Source organism: Pygocentrus nattereri, chromosome 5, assembly GCF_015220715.1.
Source record: "Pygocentrus nattereri isolate fPygNat1 chromosome 5, fPygNat1.pri, whole genome shotgun sequence".
Classification (NCBI taxonomy): Eukaryota; Metazoa; Chordata; class Actinopteri; order Characiformes; family Serrasalmidae; genus Pygocentrus; species Pygocentrus nattereri.
Window position 1 is genome coordinate 21,039,782 of NC_051215.1, and position 17,876 is coordinate 21,057,657.

At 39.8% G+C, this 17,876-nt stretch overlaps 1 protein-coding gene across 1 annotated transcript in view; it reads right to left on the reverse strand.

The window, feature by feature from the left end:
* mertka (c-mer proto-oncogene tyrosine kinase a) overlaps positions 1 to 17,876 on the reverse strand; it is a 52,766-nt gene that overhangs the window by 16,451 nt on the left and 18,439 nt on the right. Inside the window, exons 5-8 of the mRNA XM_017702656.2 lie at positions 11,940 to 12,026; positions 11,687 to 11,802; positions 10,685 to 10,868; positions 6,656 to 6,801 (exon numbers count right to left, since the gene is read on the reverse strand). Coding sequence (XP_017558145.1) covers positions 6,656 to 6,801; positions 10,685 to 10,868; positions 11,687 to 11,802; positions 11,940 to 12,026 — 533 coding nt within the window. The remainder of the gene's footprint in view (positions 1 to 6,655; positions 6,802 to 10,684; positions 10,869 to 11,686; positions 11,803 to 11,939; positions 12,027 to 17,876) is intronic.

Consider the following 17,876-nt stretch of genomic DNA (forward strand, 5'->3'; position numbering starts at 1 on the left):
GAAGAAAAGAGGAAGAGAGACTGTTTTGCTTTCTAAATATGTGGGAAGAGGGAGAGGGCACTGGGAGAAGGTGGGGTGGGGTCTGCGCAAGAACATGTGACCGACAGACGACTTGCGCAAGGCTGCCACAGTCACATCTGGACTCCTGTTCCTTCTCTGCCACAAACCTGCTGACAGCACGACTGCTGACACATTAACCCCTTCATGTTCACGGCAGCTCCAGAATCAAATTCCTTGCTCTGATAGTGAAATAATAATGTGTGTCGCACTATTTTCCATATGGCTACCGAGTCATACACAAAAATGCCAGCTTATGCCAGTATATATGGGCCATTTTATCAGAAACACCCATCATATAGGAGCACTCTGCAGGTTTACAGACAGCAGCCTGTTTTTATCATCAGTCCTCACTCCATCCATCATGTCTGAAAGGCCAATGTCCCACTTTTCTTACACTATATTGCCAAAAGCATGTGGACACCTGACCATCACAACTATATGACCTCCCATCCCAAAACCATGGACATTAATATGGAGTTGTTCCCCTTTGCAACTATAACAGTCCCCAATCTTCTGGGAAGCTTTTACAAGATGTTGGAGAGTGTGAGAATGTTTGCCAATTCAGTCTAAAGAGCATTTGTGAGGTTAGACGCTGATGTTAGGCGAGAAGGTCTGGCTCACAATCGACGTTCATCCCAAAGGTGTTCAGTGGGGTTGAGGTCAGGGCTCTGTGAGGCCACTGGAGTTCCTCCACACCAAATTGGTCACTCCCATGTCTTCATGGATCTGTTTTGTGCTCAGGGACTCGGTCCAGCTGGAACAGGAAAGGCTCATCCCCAAACTGCTGACCCAAAGCTGGAAGCTTAACTGAGTAAAATGTCTTTGTGCTGTAGCAACAACATCACCCTTTACTGGAACTGAGAGCCCAAACCCTGAAAAACAGTCCAGCTCATCATCCCTCCTCCACCAAACCTTACTGCTGGCTCTGCATTCTGATAGGAAATGTTCTCCTGGCATTCACCAAACCCAGATTCATCATCAGATTGGCAGATAGTGAAGCTGATGGATCTGATTGATCACTCCAGAGAACACGTTTCCACTGATCCAGAGTCCAGTGGCGGCACTTTACACCCCTCCAGCCAACTCTTGGCTTTGCGCAGTGATCTTAGGCTTGTGTGCAGCTGCTCAGTCATGGAGACCCATTTCATGAAGATCCCGACACAGTTCTCATGATGATGCTGCTTCCAGAGGCGGTTTGGAACTCAGAGAATAGACGATTTTTATGTGCTACGAACTCCCGAGTCGTTGCTGCTCGTAGATGCTTCCATTTTACAATAACAGCAGTAACAGTTGACTGGGGCAGATCTAGCAGCTCTGGAATTGTGTGAACTTAGTTGTGAAATTAGTATGTTTTAATACCAAAATGAAAGATGATTAATTTTCGCATCATTTTCCAACCTCTCTTAATCTCTTTGACTTAAACAGGCTGGTTTTGTTACTGTGACTTTAAGAAGAATATATGTAAATAGCTCTGAGCTAAAACACTTCTTATAACTTCAGCGCAAGTGGGCGGGGCTAAACTGCAGTAGGCTGAACAGAAGGATGAATTGAATTTGTTTTTGGTGACATCACAAAAACAATTAATTTGCTGTTGTTTTTGAAGCTTTGTTTCTGTATATGGACTGTGTGGCCTGGGGAGTGAATGGCACCCTTTGAACCTTCAATGTTTACAAACCACATTAATTGACATTAACATCATTGAAAAGTGTTTTTCAGTGATTATGGGTTTTTTATTTGGTCAACTAAGCCTCACGGTGTGCAAGGCTGCTACATCAGCACAGCAGTCACTGTTACCAAATGCTGAATGCTTGTCTGAACACTTACAATAATTCCACTGACTGAATGATAATTTACTTCTAAAGGGCCAATATCATAGAAACTGAGGTTACTTCCCTTCATTTTTAATGAAAAAAGTCTGATGTAGTATTTAAACAGTGTTACCCAGTCCTTATAGTTTATGAACATAAACAAAGCTGCAAAAAAAACTATTTTCAATTTGTGTGTGTGATGTGATACATTTGCCTATTCAGCCTACAGCAGTTCAGCCCCGCCCTATTACGCTGAAGTCGTAAGGAGTGTTTCAGCCTGGACTGCTTTTTCTGGAAGAGGTGTAGCCAATCAGAACAGAGCTCATTTGCATATTTCACTCTTAAAAGGACAGTCACCCAAACAGGCTCTTTAATTCTAAGGGAAAAAAAATATGTATTTTTGACCATTTTTAGTATGATTCTTGGTTTTGGCTATTTATTTTTGACTATTTATGACTGTTTTTGCTTTAATTTTAAGGGAGAAAGAAAGAGAGTAAATAAAATGATTTCTGATCATTTTTTGTATAATTCTTGTTTTTTTGACCATTTACAACTATTTTGGTATAATTTTAAGGGAGAAAAAGAGTAAATATAATTATTTATGATCATTTTTTGGTACATAAGGCAACAAACAGAGGAAAACAATAAAACACAGGAAAAGAGTAGGATACAGGCCCTTTAAGTAAGTGAGATGAGAAAACATGCTGTGAAGTCGAGCAGCAGGTGTCAGAGGGACGACAGCTGCGATCGCGCTCACTTCCAGTTACTGCAGCTCTACCGCAGATTTAAAGGTGAATCACATTTATAGAAAACAAGCGACACGTTTGCTCTTGAATGAATCGACTCAGGATGACAAAGTGCCATTCAGTCAGTGATGAGTCACCACAGCCAGAGAAAAACAAACCCCGTTTTTCACAGTCGGCCCCTCGCACAAAGATAGGAAGTGCAGCATTGTGCCAGAGGAAGGCTGAATGGCTCCGACACGCTAAACAGAAAAGTCACTCACATGAGGGACGCGCCTCACTCACGACTATCTGAGCCATACAGTCACACGGTCTGGACAGGAATGCGGTGGTATTCTCAGCTATAAACAGGGGTGGAAATAATCCGGCTTTACTGGGGGGGCCACAGTTTACCTTTCAGCACTGAAATACAGTCTTATGCAGAAGTTCGGGCACCCCTGATCATATGACATGTTTTGTTGATTTTCTAAGTGAAAGTGAGTTCACTCCTCCTCCACAGAGAACACACTTCTGCACATTTTTTAAGCTAATGGACTGAATTTAGCATTTCTTAGAAATGCTATTTTTCCAATATGCGAAGTTCAGCAAATAAATGGAAATTGTGCACAAATTGTCGCATTTAAGTGCGATTTCTGTTAAGGACGTTTTTAATATTAAATTTTTCCGGGGCTGTTCAAACTTTCACATATGACTGTACCTCAGCAATGACCTCTCCATTTGTAGATTTCAACCAATAAACACTTTTAATTAGCCATTTAAAGAGCTGATGGCTTGACTGTTCTTTTACCAGAAGCCTTCATCACGGCTTTTTTGTTGAAGCTGAAAGAACAAAAACATTTCAACTCTGCGTGTTGCTAACAGCAGTGCTTTCACCTTTATCTGTCCAGCTTAGACGTCTTCATTACAAACCTTATTATCAACGCTTTGATTAAACAAAAAAGGAATTCAAAACATTACAGATGTTCCTTAAACCTATTTTCATTATTTTTCTCAAATATAGATTAGATTATTTATGTTGAGAGTATGAACGTTTTTAAGAAGAGTCTGGAAAAAGGAACAAAATCTGGCACCATATAAAAAATGAACAACACTTTCATCAAAACTGCCATTAACTAGCGACACATGGAAATCCAAACAAGCTTTTCATCAAGGCAGAGACTACAAAGAATCAGCAAAATGTCAAATGTCTCTCAAGACACAAGAAACACTTTCATGATGTGATCTTGACTGTCAAAAACGTCCAGTGTTCAGTTACTTTTACATATAGATATCTTCATGTTTATACCTGTCTAGCTCAGATTGAATAGTTGGTTATAGTTAATTATCTCACATTTTGCAGTGGTGAACTGTGGCTACGCCTTCAGTTCGGGTCACAAAAGTAAAAAAAATCAGTCAAAAACGAGGACAAAAACATTATGAAATACAACAATGCAAATTTCTGCTATCAGGTTTTAGTAGTATGTTAGCGCCAGGCTAATTCACGTTAATTTTTTCCTAATTTCTTGTTCTAGATTAAACACAAACATTTGAATGGTGTAAACGTCATTCCATATGTTTTATCTCAATTTTGTGACCGATATTATCAAATATCTGTGCTTGTGTGTATCAGTGTTACAGTGACTCTTTCAGTAAAGAGTCCTGCATAGAGCTGCAGCCACTGTTTTACAGTCCTAACAACTAACCGGAACCTGCTGGGTCGCTCGCAGGGGTAGCTAGAGCTGATCCCAGTGCTCATTGGGAGGAAACTGGGGCACCCGGAGGAAAGGAGGCCCTTCATGCTGTGAGGCGATTATATCATTATTTTATTATATTCTGACAGATTTATACACCGGTCAGGCGTAACATTCTGACCACCTCCTTGTTTCTGCGCTCACTGTCCATTTTATCAGCTCCACTTACTCTATAGGTGCACTTTGTAGTTCTACAGTTACAGACTATAGTCCATCAGTTTCTCTCATACTTTGTTACCCCCTTTTTTTTGTTACCCCCTTTTTACCCTGTTCTTCTGTGGTCAGGACCACCATGGACCCTCACAGAGCAGGTAGTATTTGGATGGTGGATCATTCTCAGCACTGCAGTAACACTGATGTGATGGTGGTATGTTAGTGTGTGTTGTGCTGGTCTGAGTGGATCAGATACAGTGATTAAGTGTGTTCAACAGATACTTCACTTCATGCACACACTGTAAAACAGAGTAAGCCAATTATACATGTTTTCCCTATAAAAACAGCTGGAATGCCTTATGTCCCAACTTTTTGTGCCTGGGACGGGGTTCTGGCGCGTTGTGGCCCATTTACACCCCTTGACACAAAAACAACATAGCACCCTGATTCATAGATGCTAACAAGGTCATAAAAGATTAGCAGCATATTAGCAGCTGGACACCCCCTCGAAGCTTCGACGTTGCAGAATATTTCTACTAATCAAAGGCTTTAAACCATGAAATCATTTTTTCTGGGAGAAGGACCAGCTGGTTTGTTTGGTTTCGAAGCTGCAGGGCATTATCTGTAGCCTATTAACTCCAAGTGTGATCTATTTCTGGACAGCATAATTATGTCCAAGTTGCCTGAACTGAGCTCTTCAAAGCAGTGCTGATAAACAGCTTTTTCTGCTTGCCTCATGTCCAGAAACCTGGAGCTCCAAAGAGAAAGTCTGGATATGATGCTATTTTGTGGAGCTGAGTAGAACAAACTGAGCAGGAGTCATTCACCACAAATACAAGCAAAAGGCTTAACGCACAGTAAATACTTTTAATGTTTGCTACACAAAAGTGCTTAACTAGCATTTGAAGCATGTTCCCTTTTCCCCAAATCGACTGTGGTTGTGAAACGTTCAGGTGACTGGAAATCAAAGCTAAACTTTTCTGATAAAAGACGGTACTTTCCAACTATCAAATGACAGCCATCAGAAAGTTTCAGTTTATACTGAACAGTATCACTTCCTGGAGTGAATGCAGAGTAAAGCAGACAAGTCCACTGGTTATTTACTTCAAAAGCAGAAGGATGCAGGAGGAGCTGGTCGTCAATATGAAAATACGGAAACATTGGGATAATAGCAAAACAAACGGCAGCCGTTTGAGAGAGAGAACAAAAAAAAATGTAATCTTGATGAGGTCAAATTAAATATCTTCTTGTTTTACTTGTTTCATTTAAATACAAGTCAAAGTACATTTACAAATCACTGCTGATTTTATTTGCATTTCACATATTTGCCCAACTGTTTTTGGATCTTTTTCAGCTTGATCTGCATGCAATTTAGAGATGATTGTTTATACTAACTAAGGGAAGAACCATAATTCAAAGAAACAGTTCAGCAAAAGATCAAATTTATCCAGTTCTCTGCTTCCTCCAGATGTAGTGGATAGGCCAAGACATGGAGCCCAAAACTTGTTTCTTTAGTTTAGAACTGAAGCTGCTAATAAACGCTAGAACTCAACATTCTCTCAAAAAGCTCAAATTGTTTCTGTAAAAAGAGACAGACACTGTTCCATTCATTTTTATAGTGTTTGTTAGCAATGGTAGCCTCACTGCTCTATGTCTAAATTAAAAAGCAGAATACAGACTCCAAACATTGGTCAGCCATTTGACCACATCTGGAATAGGAGGAAAACTAGAAATTAGATTTTTTGCTGAATCATTCTTTTCAGTTATCCTCCTGTCTAGATCTGCAATTTCAACCCAGTAAATGTCCAACAGCAAGTGATAATTACCTTGTACAGAAATCCCTTAGAAATTGCATTACACAATCTCTCTTTAAAAAAGAATAAAAAAGCAGTATACTGCTGTAGTCGAAAGAAAACCCCCAAATCTCCATTTTTTGACAATTTTCAGTTTTTGACATAATTTGAAAATACTTGTTACCTTTTACACTGTATGCAAATTTCATGAAGAAATGGACTGAAATAAATCGCCCAAAATGACTTGGAAAAAAAGTCTGGCTCCACTGATTTTATTAAAGGTGAAGTAGGTTTTTCCTTCTCTTGTAAAGTTACCATTCTGGAGACACGAGGTTTTCTTCTGACAACAGCGACATGTAATAACTGACCTTATTCACGTGTTTCCCATCGTTGATGTTGATGTCATATCCCTGCAGGATTCCGTTCACCTTGTCGGCTGGAGGAGGCTTCCATCGTATCACCAGCATGGACTCATTTACATGAACACTCACGTTCTGAGGGGCCACTGAAGGCACTGAGAACAATGAAGAAGTCAAACATTCAAGTTAAACCCAAACCATTAAAACTGACATTATAATGACCTCAAACATACACTCCGTCTCCAAAAGTACCCAGACAGACCACCGAATGAGTGAATTCAGCTACACTAAGGTCACCCACTGCTGACACAGCTTGTACAATCTCTGGAGAAAAGCACTGACCACTGGAGCAGACCGAGGTCACATGAGCCTAAGGTCACCATATCCAATGCCAAGCGTGGGGTATAAAGCCCCCCAGCATTGGGCTGTGGAGCAGTGGAACTGTGTTCTCTGGAGTGATGTAGCTCCATCCAATACCTTTGTGATGAGTTGGAGGGATGCAGAGCTGACCATCCAACATCAGTACCTGACCTCACTAATGCTCAGGGGAACAAACTCTATCATTCTTAAAATTTCTGCATATTCAGTTATTGAGATCAATCAATCTTTCAGAGCGGTTTGGTGTGAAATGGTTCAGATGTCTTTACAGTGGTGGTGATAGGAACCAGGCGTCGCCATGACTACAGCATAAATATAGACAGTTTATTTACCATCCAGAACCACCAGAGAACCTACACAAGTCTTCTGGAATGTTAATGATGGAAAATAGTGGAAAATCTGGAATAATAAGTTTTCTTTGGGGACTATTTTTCCCCTCACAACACCCTGCATGTATCCCTCCACCATTTGAAAAAGGCCAAAATCTTTTCAAGACTATTGGTCATTGGCGTTCAGTAGTGGTTTTCAGCTCTGCTCTTTACGCACAGAGATTTCACTGGATTTCCTGAATCTTTTATTATGGACTGCAGACGGTGAGACAACTAAAATCCTTGCAATCGCTTGTTGATACGCAGATGGATTTTTTTGTGAGGCTCAACTCATCCTCGCTCATTCAGAACTTGGCCTTCCCTTTATACACTGTTTATACCCAAATGTGAAGGTGTCATCACTTAAAACCTTTTCTGAACATTTAATGTCTTAAGTTTGTCCTGTCTCAGTTTTTGAAAAAAAAAAAATTCTCAAAATTATTGCAAATAGTGTCTCAGTCATCAGGCAGTGAATTCATAACCATTTCATGTAGGAACATTCTGTGAGAGAGCTTTAAGAGGTGGATGTCTGGTTCCTATCACCACCACTGTGAGGAATTCTGATTTAAGTTTTTCTAGAACGGAGCGTTTCACACCAAACCGCTCTGAACCACTCTGTTAAGATCTTATGACTACATTAAGTGAGAATTCAGTCGAATTCCTGTTTTATACTGCTAATTTCAGAACAAGTGCTGGATAAGTAGGTGTCAGCGTTTGGATATAGTGTGTGGACGTCAAGTATGATCAGTAATCTACACTAGTTTATGCTCCTACTGAACCTCAAGCTTCTGGACCACGTGGCAGTAAATGACAGCGCAGCTTTGAAGTGCTGAAAACATGTCGCTACTGTTCCTTTAGGAATATAGAGGAAACTCCAGCTGAACACGCCTGAGAGGGAAGGCACGTTTCCTCTACAGCACCACTCCTATTCCCACAGCGCTTTTCAGGAAAAGCATGGAGATACAGAGAACAGGACTTCATAACTAATGAAGGAATCACCCTCACGTCATTTCCTCAAGAACTTTGTTTGTTCTCTTATTGACCATTATTAACTTGCTGAATCATAGCACAGGATTCATCTCCTTCAAATAAGAAGTGCTTTAAATAGATGTCATTTTGGTGGAGTACTACAATTCTTGGTAACTGAATAAGGATGCCTCATTTATTTAAACATAATGTCTATGTAAATATGTATGAAGATCTAATGTAGATGTGGCTCATTCACAATATACAACACAATATACCACAATATAACACAATACTGAGTTTTCCTGCGGTTTGATATGTTACATTAATAAGCAAAACAAGCCCCAGCAGTGCTACATTTAAACATACTGCCTAAAGCTGTGCTACAATAAATCCAATTAACCAGGAATAATTATTAAACCAATATGAGAAGCATAGGCTGATGCTGTTATCTGATATTTGATAATGTATATATCTGACAATGCCAATACATAAACATTCACAAAATGTAGAAACTGGGATTACATCACACGGTTGGCCAGTGTTCTGTAAGTCAATCAAATCAACCAATCAATCCACATTGACGTAGACCCTCATTTACAGTGTAGCCAAGCCAATACAGAAAACTGGGACTGAGAAGTAAAATGGTAAAAACATAACAAATGCTAAAAAATAAGAATAATCGTAGTGTAACGTTGTGGAGCGATGAGGAGGTGGATGCATATGCGGAGATAAGCGAGATTTATTCAGGGCAAATCCAGATTCGGGGTCAGAACAGTCCAGGGTCAAGGAGCATAATAAACAGAAAGCAAAATGATAACAGAAACACAGAACTACACATCAAACAATACCATTAAAACAAAGACCAGCAAGAGACTAGGGAAAACACAGGCTTAAATACAGGGCCAGGTAACGAGAAACAGGTGGTTAACAAGAGGGTAACAGGGGAAAACAATCAAGGGCAGGGACTGGAAACAAGGGGGCAGGACCGGGAAGGAATTAAGACAAAAACACATGGACCAGACCAAAACCAAAACAAAAGCACATGGATGACTGGGAGGGGCCAATCGTGACATGTACTAATAAATAAACAAAATGTAGTAAACAATATAGTAACAATAAATAAGATACAATGTTGTAAAATAATGTAAAATGATGTTTGGATAGACAATATTCACAATATACTCAGAAAGGCACACTGTGACTATAATAATTTATCACAATTTGATAAAACATCATCACTCTTACCTTAATAACTGTTACACAAGACCAAGCACCAGACAAAAAATAGTTGTCAAAAAATAATTTGGATGATGTCAAATAATGTACCAAAACAACACTTAAGCGTACCCTCAGCATCTAAACTGTGAGATATTCACCTGTAAGACCTGCTAAGTGGAGAGGGAGCAGGTCTTCACAGGTGGTGTTATAGGGAGGAAGTTCTATAGCACATCACAGTAAATAGACTACAGAAACTGGTAGTCTCTGTTCTTCCCACTCCTTTCCCATGAGAACATTAGCTGAGTGCCCTGAATACCACAGCCAGCAAAGAGACACAGCATTGTGTTTCTACATTAATGTAAAAGTTAAAGAGCTGTGTATTTTTAATGGTTTTATTATTTTTTGACAAATCTCAGTGATAACAATGTACAGTATGCTCAGTAAGGTAGCATTTATCTTCACACTGAATATTTTTTAAGTCACAAATGTGAGTAAAAGAGCCTGCATTCACTTTCCAGGTTCAGTTTTACCCTCTTTTCTTAACTGGTTACCTCATGAAAAGTGACACATGATAAGTGTAGCTTCTCCGTTAACGCTGAACAATTCTGAAATCAATCCAGGATCCATACTGGAATGAGCGATACACGCATCCTGCCGTAAAATATAATGCTGTTTTGGGGGGAATATGCTACACAGCCTGAATGCAGTGGTTTTCAACCTGTACAGCCCCTTCCAAGCGTGCTGATTTGGTACAGCTAGGGGGCCGTCAATTTTGATTTCTTTATTTTAACAGTAAAACGACACAATACAGCCATTTAACCAAACCAGTCATTTTAAACATGCTGAGTATTACTGATATGAGTTATTTGTAAAAGAAAGCATCGTACCAGAATATTTAAATCAAGCTCTGTGATTGGTCTGGCCCAATGCATGACCACTGTCTCTGAAATAGCTGACTAGATCTTTTTGATTTTTTTTGGTTTTCACTGCATGTCGAGGTAAAGTGATCTTTTTTGCTCATACGGCGTTCATATTTAATGGATAAATGGCTAAAAATGACATTTTTTTGGTGTTTATGAGTTGAACCACTTTTCTCCACACTCACCTCCCTCAGTGGTGTTGCTTTGGACCCAGGCGCTTGGGGGCGAGGGGCCGATCTCATTGCTGCAGGACACGCTCATGTTGTACCAGGTCATGGCCTTCAGGCCAGTAATGTTATATGAGAACGGAGGGACTGAGGCGCTGTGCGCTCCAGTGGGGCTGCCCACCTTTCTGTCCAGCTCCCTCACCTGAAACACAAGACAGACATCATCTAAAAAAAATGCAGAAAAAAAAATGTTTTGTTTCTAAACATGGGTGGCGTGGTAGCGCTGTGGGTAGCGCTGCCACCTAACAGCAGGTAGAACCTGGGTTCGATTCCCAGGCTGGGTGACCAGGGTCCTTTCTGTGTGGAGTCTGCATGTTCTCCCCGTGTCTCTGATTTCCCCCCACAGGCCAAAGACATGCAGTCAGGCCAATTGGACATGGTAAACTGCCTCTAGGCGTGAATGTGTCTGTCTCTCTGCCCTGTGATGGACTGGTGACCTGTCCAGGGTATATCCTGCCTTCTGCCCGATAACCGCTGGGATAGGCTCCAGCACGACCCAGAAGGAGAAGCAGCTTAGAAGATGTGTATGTGTGTATCTAAACATTCAACATCACTAATTGTTAAAGGGTCTATTTTATGAAAAAACTGAACTCTCCCCACTTTCTTAAGGTCAAAAAGTTGGATGTAGCTTGTAAACAATAAAGTTTCACAATAAAATCCATAAAGTTCATTTTCAATATCTGTGATGTAACAAAACCCAACACATTTTCATATATCCTTCAGTTCAGTCTACTACACCAACTTAATTTGATATTACAGCCCCTGAATGCACAGTAACAGTAACAAAAAATAGCCTGTTTAATTTGAAAGGATAAAGAGAGGTTTGAAAACGGTCATGTGAAAAATGAAATATGGCCACACAAATGTGATGAGTAGAGCTCTAGAGAACACACTACCACGAAAAATGTAGGACACGGGCCCGTTAAAAAGGCAAGATGGGCGCTTTATTGATTCACGTACCGTGATATGACACATAGTGAGAGGAGAAAAGCCATCGTGTCCAGGACTCCAGCTCAGGGAGAGCTTGTTTGCTTCCCGTCTGACCACAGTAACCTTTGACACCTTGGCAGGAAGTCCTGAAATAATAATAATACTACGTGACATGAAACTGGCTAAGGCTTTCACAACCTCGCGAAACCAACCAGGATCCACAGATGCAGCCCTGGTTCACGGTTTCTCTGTTTTAGCTGAACGCAGGTGAATTCCATCCTACCTTTAATGTTGACGTGAGCCTCTTTAGACACACTGACTCCTTTAGCATTGTGCGCCTCACAGCTGTACTGGGTGGGTGCATCCACACCTGAAGACATGAGAAATGACCCCAGATCAGGGACCGAGAGAGAGAAAAATAAGCCAAAAGTGCAATTTAAAAAATACTATCAAAAACTGTGAACATGGGGGTTTTTATTAAATATTTTCACTAAAGTCAGTCAAACTGACTAATTTTACTCTCTTTACAATGAAACATGCAATTGGTCAGTGTCTACAAGCACTGACGATACTCACAATACGATCAGAAAAGCATATTGGATTGAATTGTGACATCATTTAACATGATAATGATGTGTATTGTTACTGTTTAACGATATATACTGCCCAGTCTTAGGTTCAGTATTTGAGAAAAACACATCTCATCGCATGACACAACAGTGTGAACATTACCCATCACATGAACTCAAACAGCTTGGAATGAAATGTCAGTTTGAGATGCACTCAAGCTTTAACATTCTCCAGTTTTAATCCAGAGAGATGCGGCTCGGTGCTCTAGACTGCAGAATTACATTATGAGCTCAAATTAACTCACTTCGTCAGAAAATTACATGCGACGCCCACCAGGTTCAATTTAGTCTCTCTTATGTTGGGTCCCTTTACTCTAATGGGAGAACTGAGACTCCCCTGACCCTATACAGAATCATCTATAGCACATGCTCCATCAATGTGAAGAACCCTTTGATGACGCTAATGTTTCTGTGAGTGTCAATGATTCTATATAGAACCATTCCCTTTACTAAAGAACCCTTAAAGAACCACCTAACATAGTTAGCTACCTACTTGTAGTTGGTTAGACTACATGTGGCTACTGTTGTTACACAACCTGCTTGGCTGCGCTTTGAATAACAAGCACATTTATGAGATTTCAGGTTAGATTTGCTACATTTGTTCCTTTTATGTTTACTCTGATCTCAAATGCTTTTGTCAGCAGTCCAAAAGTGATACGCTATATATCACTCACACTGAGAGACCCCAGGGAGACTCAAAATACCATAATAATCTTGAATCAGTAAGAAATCACCCAAAATCTGCAGGGAAGATAAAACAGCCTGCACAAAGAATGTAAGCAACCAAGTTCCCCTCTCACGCATTAATCTGCCCTCCTATCACTTCCACTGAGGGAGGCTGATGCAGAAATCTGATTTAATTCAACCGCTTTGAGGAAGACTTTATGACCATTTCTTCATCAGTTTCGTCTTTGGGTCATCTGTACGATCAAACTCACGTCTGACAGGAGTGTGTTCAGTCCTGAATGTTGTTAAAAAAAAAAATGCCTGTTTTGTGGTTAAATAACCAAAAGTATTATCAATATCATCTATAACAACCAATATAAGGACTAAAAATGGATCGTAACAATGATAATAATAAAAATTGGTGCTCATGGCAATCCAGAACAAAGGTGGGCACATTTATTTTGGACAGTATCTGTCCAGTAAATGTAATTAGTTTCTGTACTTAAGTAGTTTTTTGTGTATCCATACTGACATTTTTCATTCTGGGTGGCTTTTTACTTTCACTCCACTACATTTCAAACTCTATTATCTGACTTTTTCCTCCTCTACATTTCAAAGTCTAATCTCTAACCTTTTCCTCCACTACATTCTGAGAAATCTGTCGTTCCTTTTGGTTTCTGTGTGTATAAAAATGTGAGCACCAATCAGGGCACAGCAGTCACTTTGTTTTGAGCTTGTTTTGACCTGTTGGTCATACTGACCCAGTGCAGCACACGGTTCAATGTCAGCGCAGCAGCGTAAAATTTTGGGAGAGTTTATTCAACATAAATGATGAACTAACCTAACTTTGTGTAAATAGAACACAATATAGAAATATGTCCACATATGCAGTCGTGACTGATGCGTCTTTTTTCTGAATTTCTACAAACACCATTTCATTTTATAGTAAATTAGTTTGGGCTAGTTTATGTTTATGAACAGAGACCTACAGATCAACATAGTAAAGGAGCTCATTTGTGATCCTGAGTTTAAAGCCAGTTTTTATTAAACTTGGAACTAAGTTGTAAATAAATCTTAAACTGAAACTTTGCTTGTCTGTAAAAAGTGATTTCAGAGCCACTCGGTTCTCCCTGATGGAAACTGTTTACCTTCAGTGTTTTGTGCTTATGATCATTTTAATAGACGTCAGCGTCACTAATTAATGACCTTCTATTAAAAGACTGGTTTACCAAGAGAGACACTGGAGGATTTTCACCTAAAACGAGTTCATGAAGTGAGTCTGTTGAAAACAGGACATTAAAACCATAATTAATCTTTTAGTACTTTTACTTTTGATACTTAAGTATATTTGAACTCAAATACTTTAGTACCTTTACTCAAGTGGAGGTCTAAAGGGAGGAACTTTAACTTTTACTGGAGTGATATTTTACCTTGAGTGTCTCTACTTTAACTCAAGGACATGGTTTATGTACTTCGTCCACCCCTGGTGGGGTCATTTTGTTGTGTGTTGCTGACTGTCTATCTTGGTCAGGGCACTCCTGAGAAAGAGATCTTTAATCTCAGAGTGTTTGAAAAGGAAAATGATAAATTTTGCACAGTGTTGCGAAGAAGAAGATGAAGTTGATTTTGGCTTCTTATTCCAAGTGCCTGTTTCACCTTAAATGGTGCTGCAGTTACAGTTATCCAATGATGTTGTTGTAGTGACAGTTCAAAAGAATGTGGCAGTACTTCACAGCATTCAGAGGAAGCCAGTGTTTGCTTTCACCCTCCTAGTGCTGGTGGTATCATGTGAATGTCCAAACTAGTGGAACTGGAAAGCTGGTGAATAAGAATCCTCCTGATAATGTCTGACTGCAATATGATTTTCTCAGTAAATCAGCTTCTTATTCAAACTGATGACTAGAGAAATGTTTTTTTCATTTCAATGTTTTTCAAATGATTTGCAAATCCTTTTCAACTTATATTCAATTGAATACACTACAAAGACGAGATATTTAATGTTCAAACGGATAAACTTTATTGTTTTTGCAAATATTCACTCATTTTGAATTTGAAGCCTGCAACACAGTCCAAAGAAGTTGGGACAGGGGCAACAGAAGACTGGGAAAGTTGAGGAAAGCTCAAAAAACACCTGTTTGGAACATTCCACAGGTGAAGAGGTTAATTGGAACGCCGCCGGCTTCTCTGGGCCTGAGCTCATCTGAGATGGACTGACGCAAAGTGGAAAAGTGTCCTGTGGTCTGACGAGTCCACATTTCAAATTGTTTTTTGGAAATCATGGACGTCGTGTCCTCCGGGCCAAAGAGGAAAAGGACTGTCCGGACTGTTATCAGCGCAAAGTTCAAAAGCCAGCATCTCTGATGGTGTGGGGGTGTGTTAGTGCCCATGGCATGGGTAACTTGCACATCTATGAAGGCACCATTAATGCTGAAAGGTACATACAGGTTTTGGAGCAACATCTGCTGCCATCCAAGCAGCGTCTTTTTCACGGATGTCCCTGCTTATTTCAGCAAGACAATGCCAAGCCACATTCTGCACGTGTTACAACAGCGTGGCTTCATAGTAAGAGTGCAGGTACTAGACTGGCCTGCCTGCAGTCCAGACCTGTCTCCCATTGAAAATGTGTGGCGCATTATGAAGTGCAAAATACGACAACGGAGACCCCGGACTGTTGAGTAACTGAAATTGTACATTAAGCAAGAATGTGAAAGAATTCCACCTACAAAGTTTCAACAATTAGTGTCCTCAGTTCCCAAACGCTTATTGAGTGTGTGATGTAAAACAGTGGGAAACATGCCCCTGTCCCACCTTCTTTGTACATGTTGCAGGCATCAAATTCAAAATGAGTGAATATTTGCAAAAAACAATAAAGTTTATCCATTTGAACATTAAATATTGTGTCTTTGTAGTGTATTCAATTAAATATTGGTTGAAAAGGATTTGCAAATCATCGTATTCTGTTTTTATTTATGTTTTACACAACTTCCCAACTTCATTGGAATTGGGGTTGTATTTTTATTTTATTCCTCGTGTAATCTGTGGTTGGTATAGTGTAGTGGGTATATAGTGGTTGGTATAGTGTAGTGGGTACATAGCGGTTGGTGTAGTGTAGTGGGTATATAGCGGTTGGTGTAGTGTAGTGTAGTGTGTGTGTGTATGTATGTATGTATGTATGTATGTATGTATGTATGTATGTGTATATATATATAGTGGTTGGTATAGTGTAGTGGGTCTACAGTGGTTGGTGTAGTGTAGTGGGTATGTAGCGATTGGTGTAGTGTAGTGGGTATACAGTGGATGGTGTAATGGGTAACGCCTTTTACACTGTAGGCTGGGGTTCAATGCCCCTACTGGTAAAACACTCTACACTATACCAGTAAGAGTCCTTGGGAAACACCCCTATCACTACTTTAACCTACCTGTATAAATTGATCAAATTGTAAGTCGCTCGGGATAAGAGCATCTGCCTAATGCGTAAATGTAATCGTTAGGATTGCTGCCCAATTTTGTTGTACTCTGTGCAATGACAATAAAATCTTGAACAAACCCAATAGTGTAAGAAAGTATTACATAATCAGTAAAATATGACTAGAATATAATTTAAGACACTGTATGACTTTATTGGGCGAGTTAAGTGCTAAACTGCATTACTGGGAAATGATTCCATTACCAGGTTCTACAAGCCCTGCACTGACAGATGACACTGGGATCCTCTGGAATAATCGGTTCCAGCATGGCCACACAGTACCAGTCTTTCAGCCGCTCCACTTTGACAGACGCCTGCCAAGAGAAGTGACGGCATCTCCATAATATCCCTTTTGTGCCAGTATATTTCTTCCCCTTTTTTCCCTCCACTGTGCAGCTCGGAAACGCTGTGAAAAAAGGCACACTGCGTTCCCTGGTGGAGTTAACAGGAAGCTGTTTGTTTGATTGTTTACGAGGGCTGGATATCAAAATGACTGAAAGCTCAGATGAGAGGCACGTCTGGGTGAAGCACACTGCTCGTGCTCAGCTGCAGGTGATCATGAGTTCACTTTTCCTGACCTGAGAAGACAGACACCCACTATCACCGCCTCACTCAACGAAACGAACGTGGCTGACATGTTCAGTAGGAATGGACTGATGTGGGAATTGTGGGTCGATGATGATATTTGAGATTTTTAATGTACACACAGCACAGAGCGAGTTTTAGGCACTTTTGCAAACTGTTTTAAACCTTTTATCTGGACAGTCAGTGTGCTTGAGTGCATACAATCACCAAACATCATCAGAATAAATAAAAATGGATACAAATAGACAGAAAAACTATTTCTATCTTGCAAAAAAGCTCAAAGAAGACAGGATTGGTTCCAGAGTTTACTTCTTCGCTCTCAGCCAAAGCGTAGATTTAACACACTGATATAAGTATTGATTAGATAAACTAAATATTGGATGACAACAACAACAAATAATGCTGGACTTCCTCAAGGAAAGGGCAGGAAATGGTTAAATCAACACATCGACATCTATGAAATCACTTATTATATCAATATTATTGTATTGTATCTATATTATTTAATTCTAACATTTTTACTGAGCAATTAAATGTTTTTATGCTTGTTATGAAGAAAAAGACCACAATACACTGAAACAACATTAAACTAAGATAATATGATTATTATTTTACATTCTATGGAGAAAATTCTCACATTTGTGTGTTTCTTTGGTCTCTTGTGCAGCTCTACAATGTACACTCTAAGCTCTACACAATATGATATACAGTACACTACACGCTACACTCTATATTGTACACTCTATATTGTACACTCTACACAATATACTCTACACTCTGTACTGTACATTCTACACCTTACACAATATACTCTAAACTCTGTCTGGCAAAACAGCAGAAAAATCCATAGGTTCTATAGGTTCATAAAACAAAT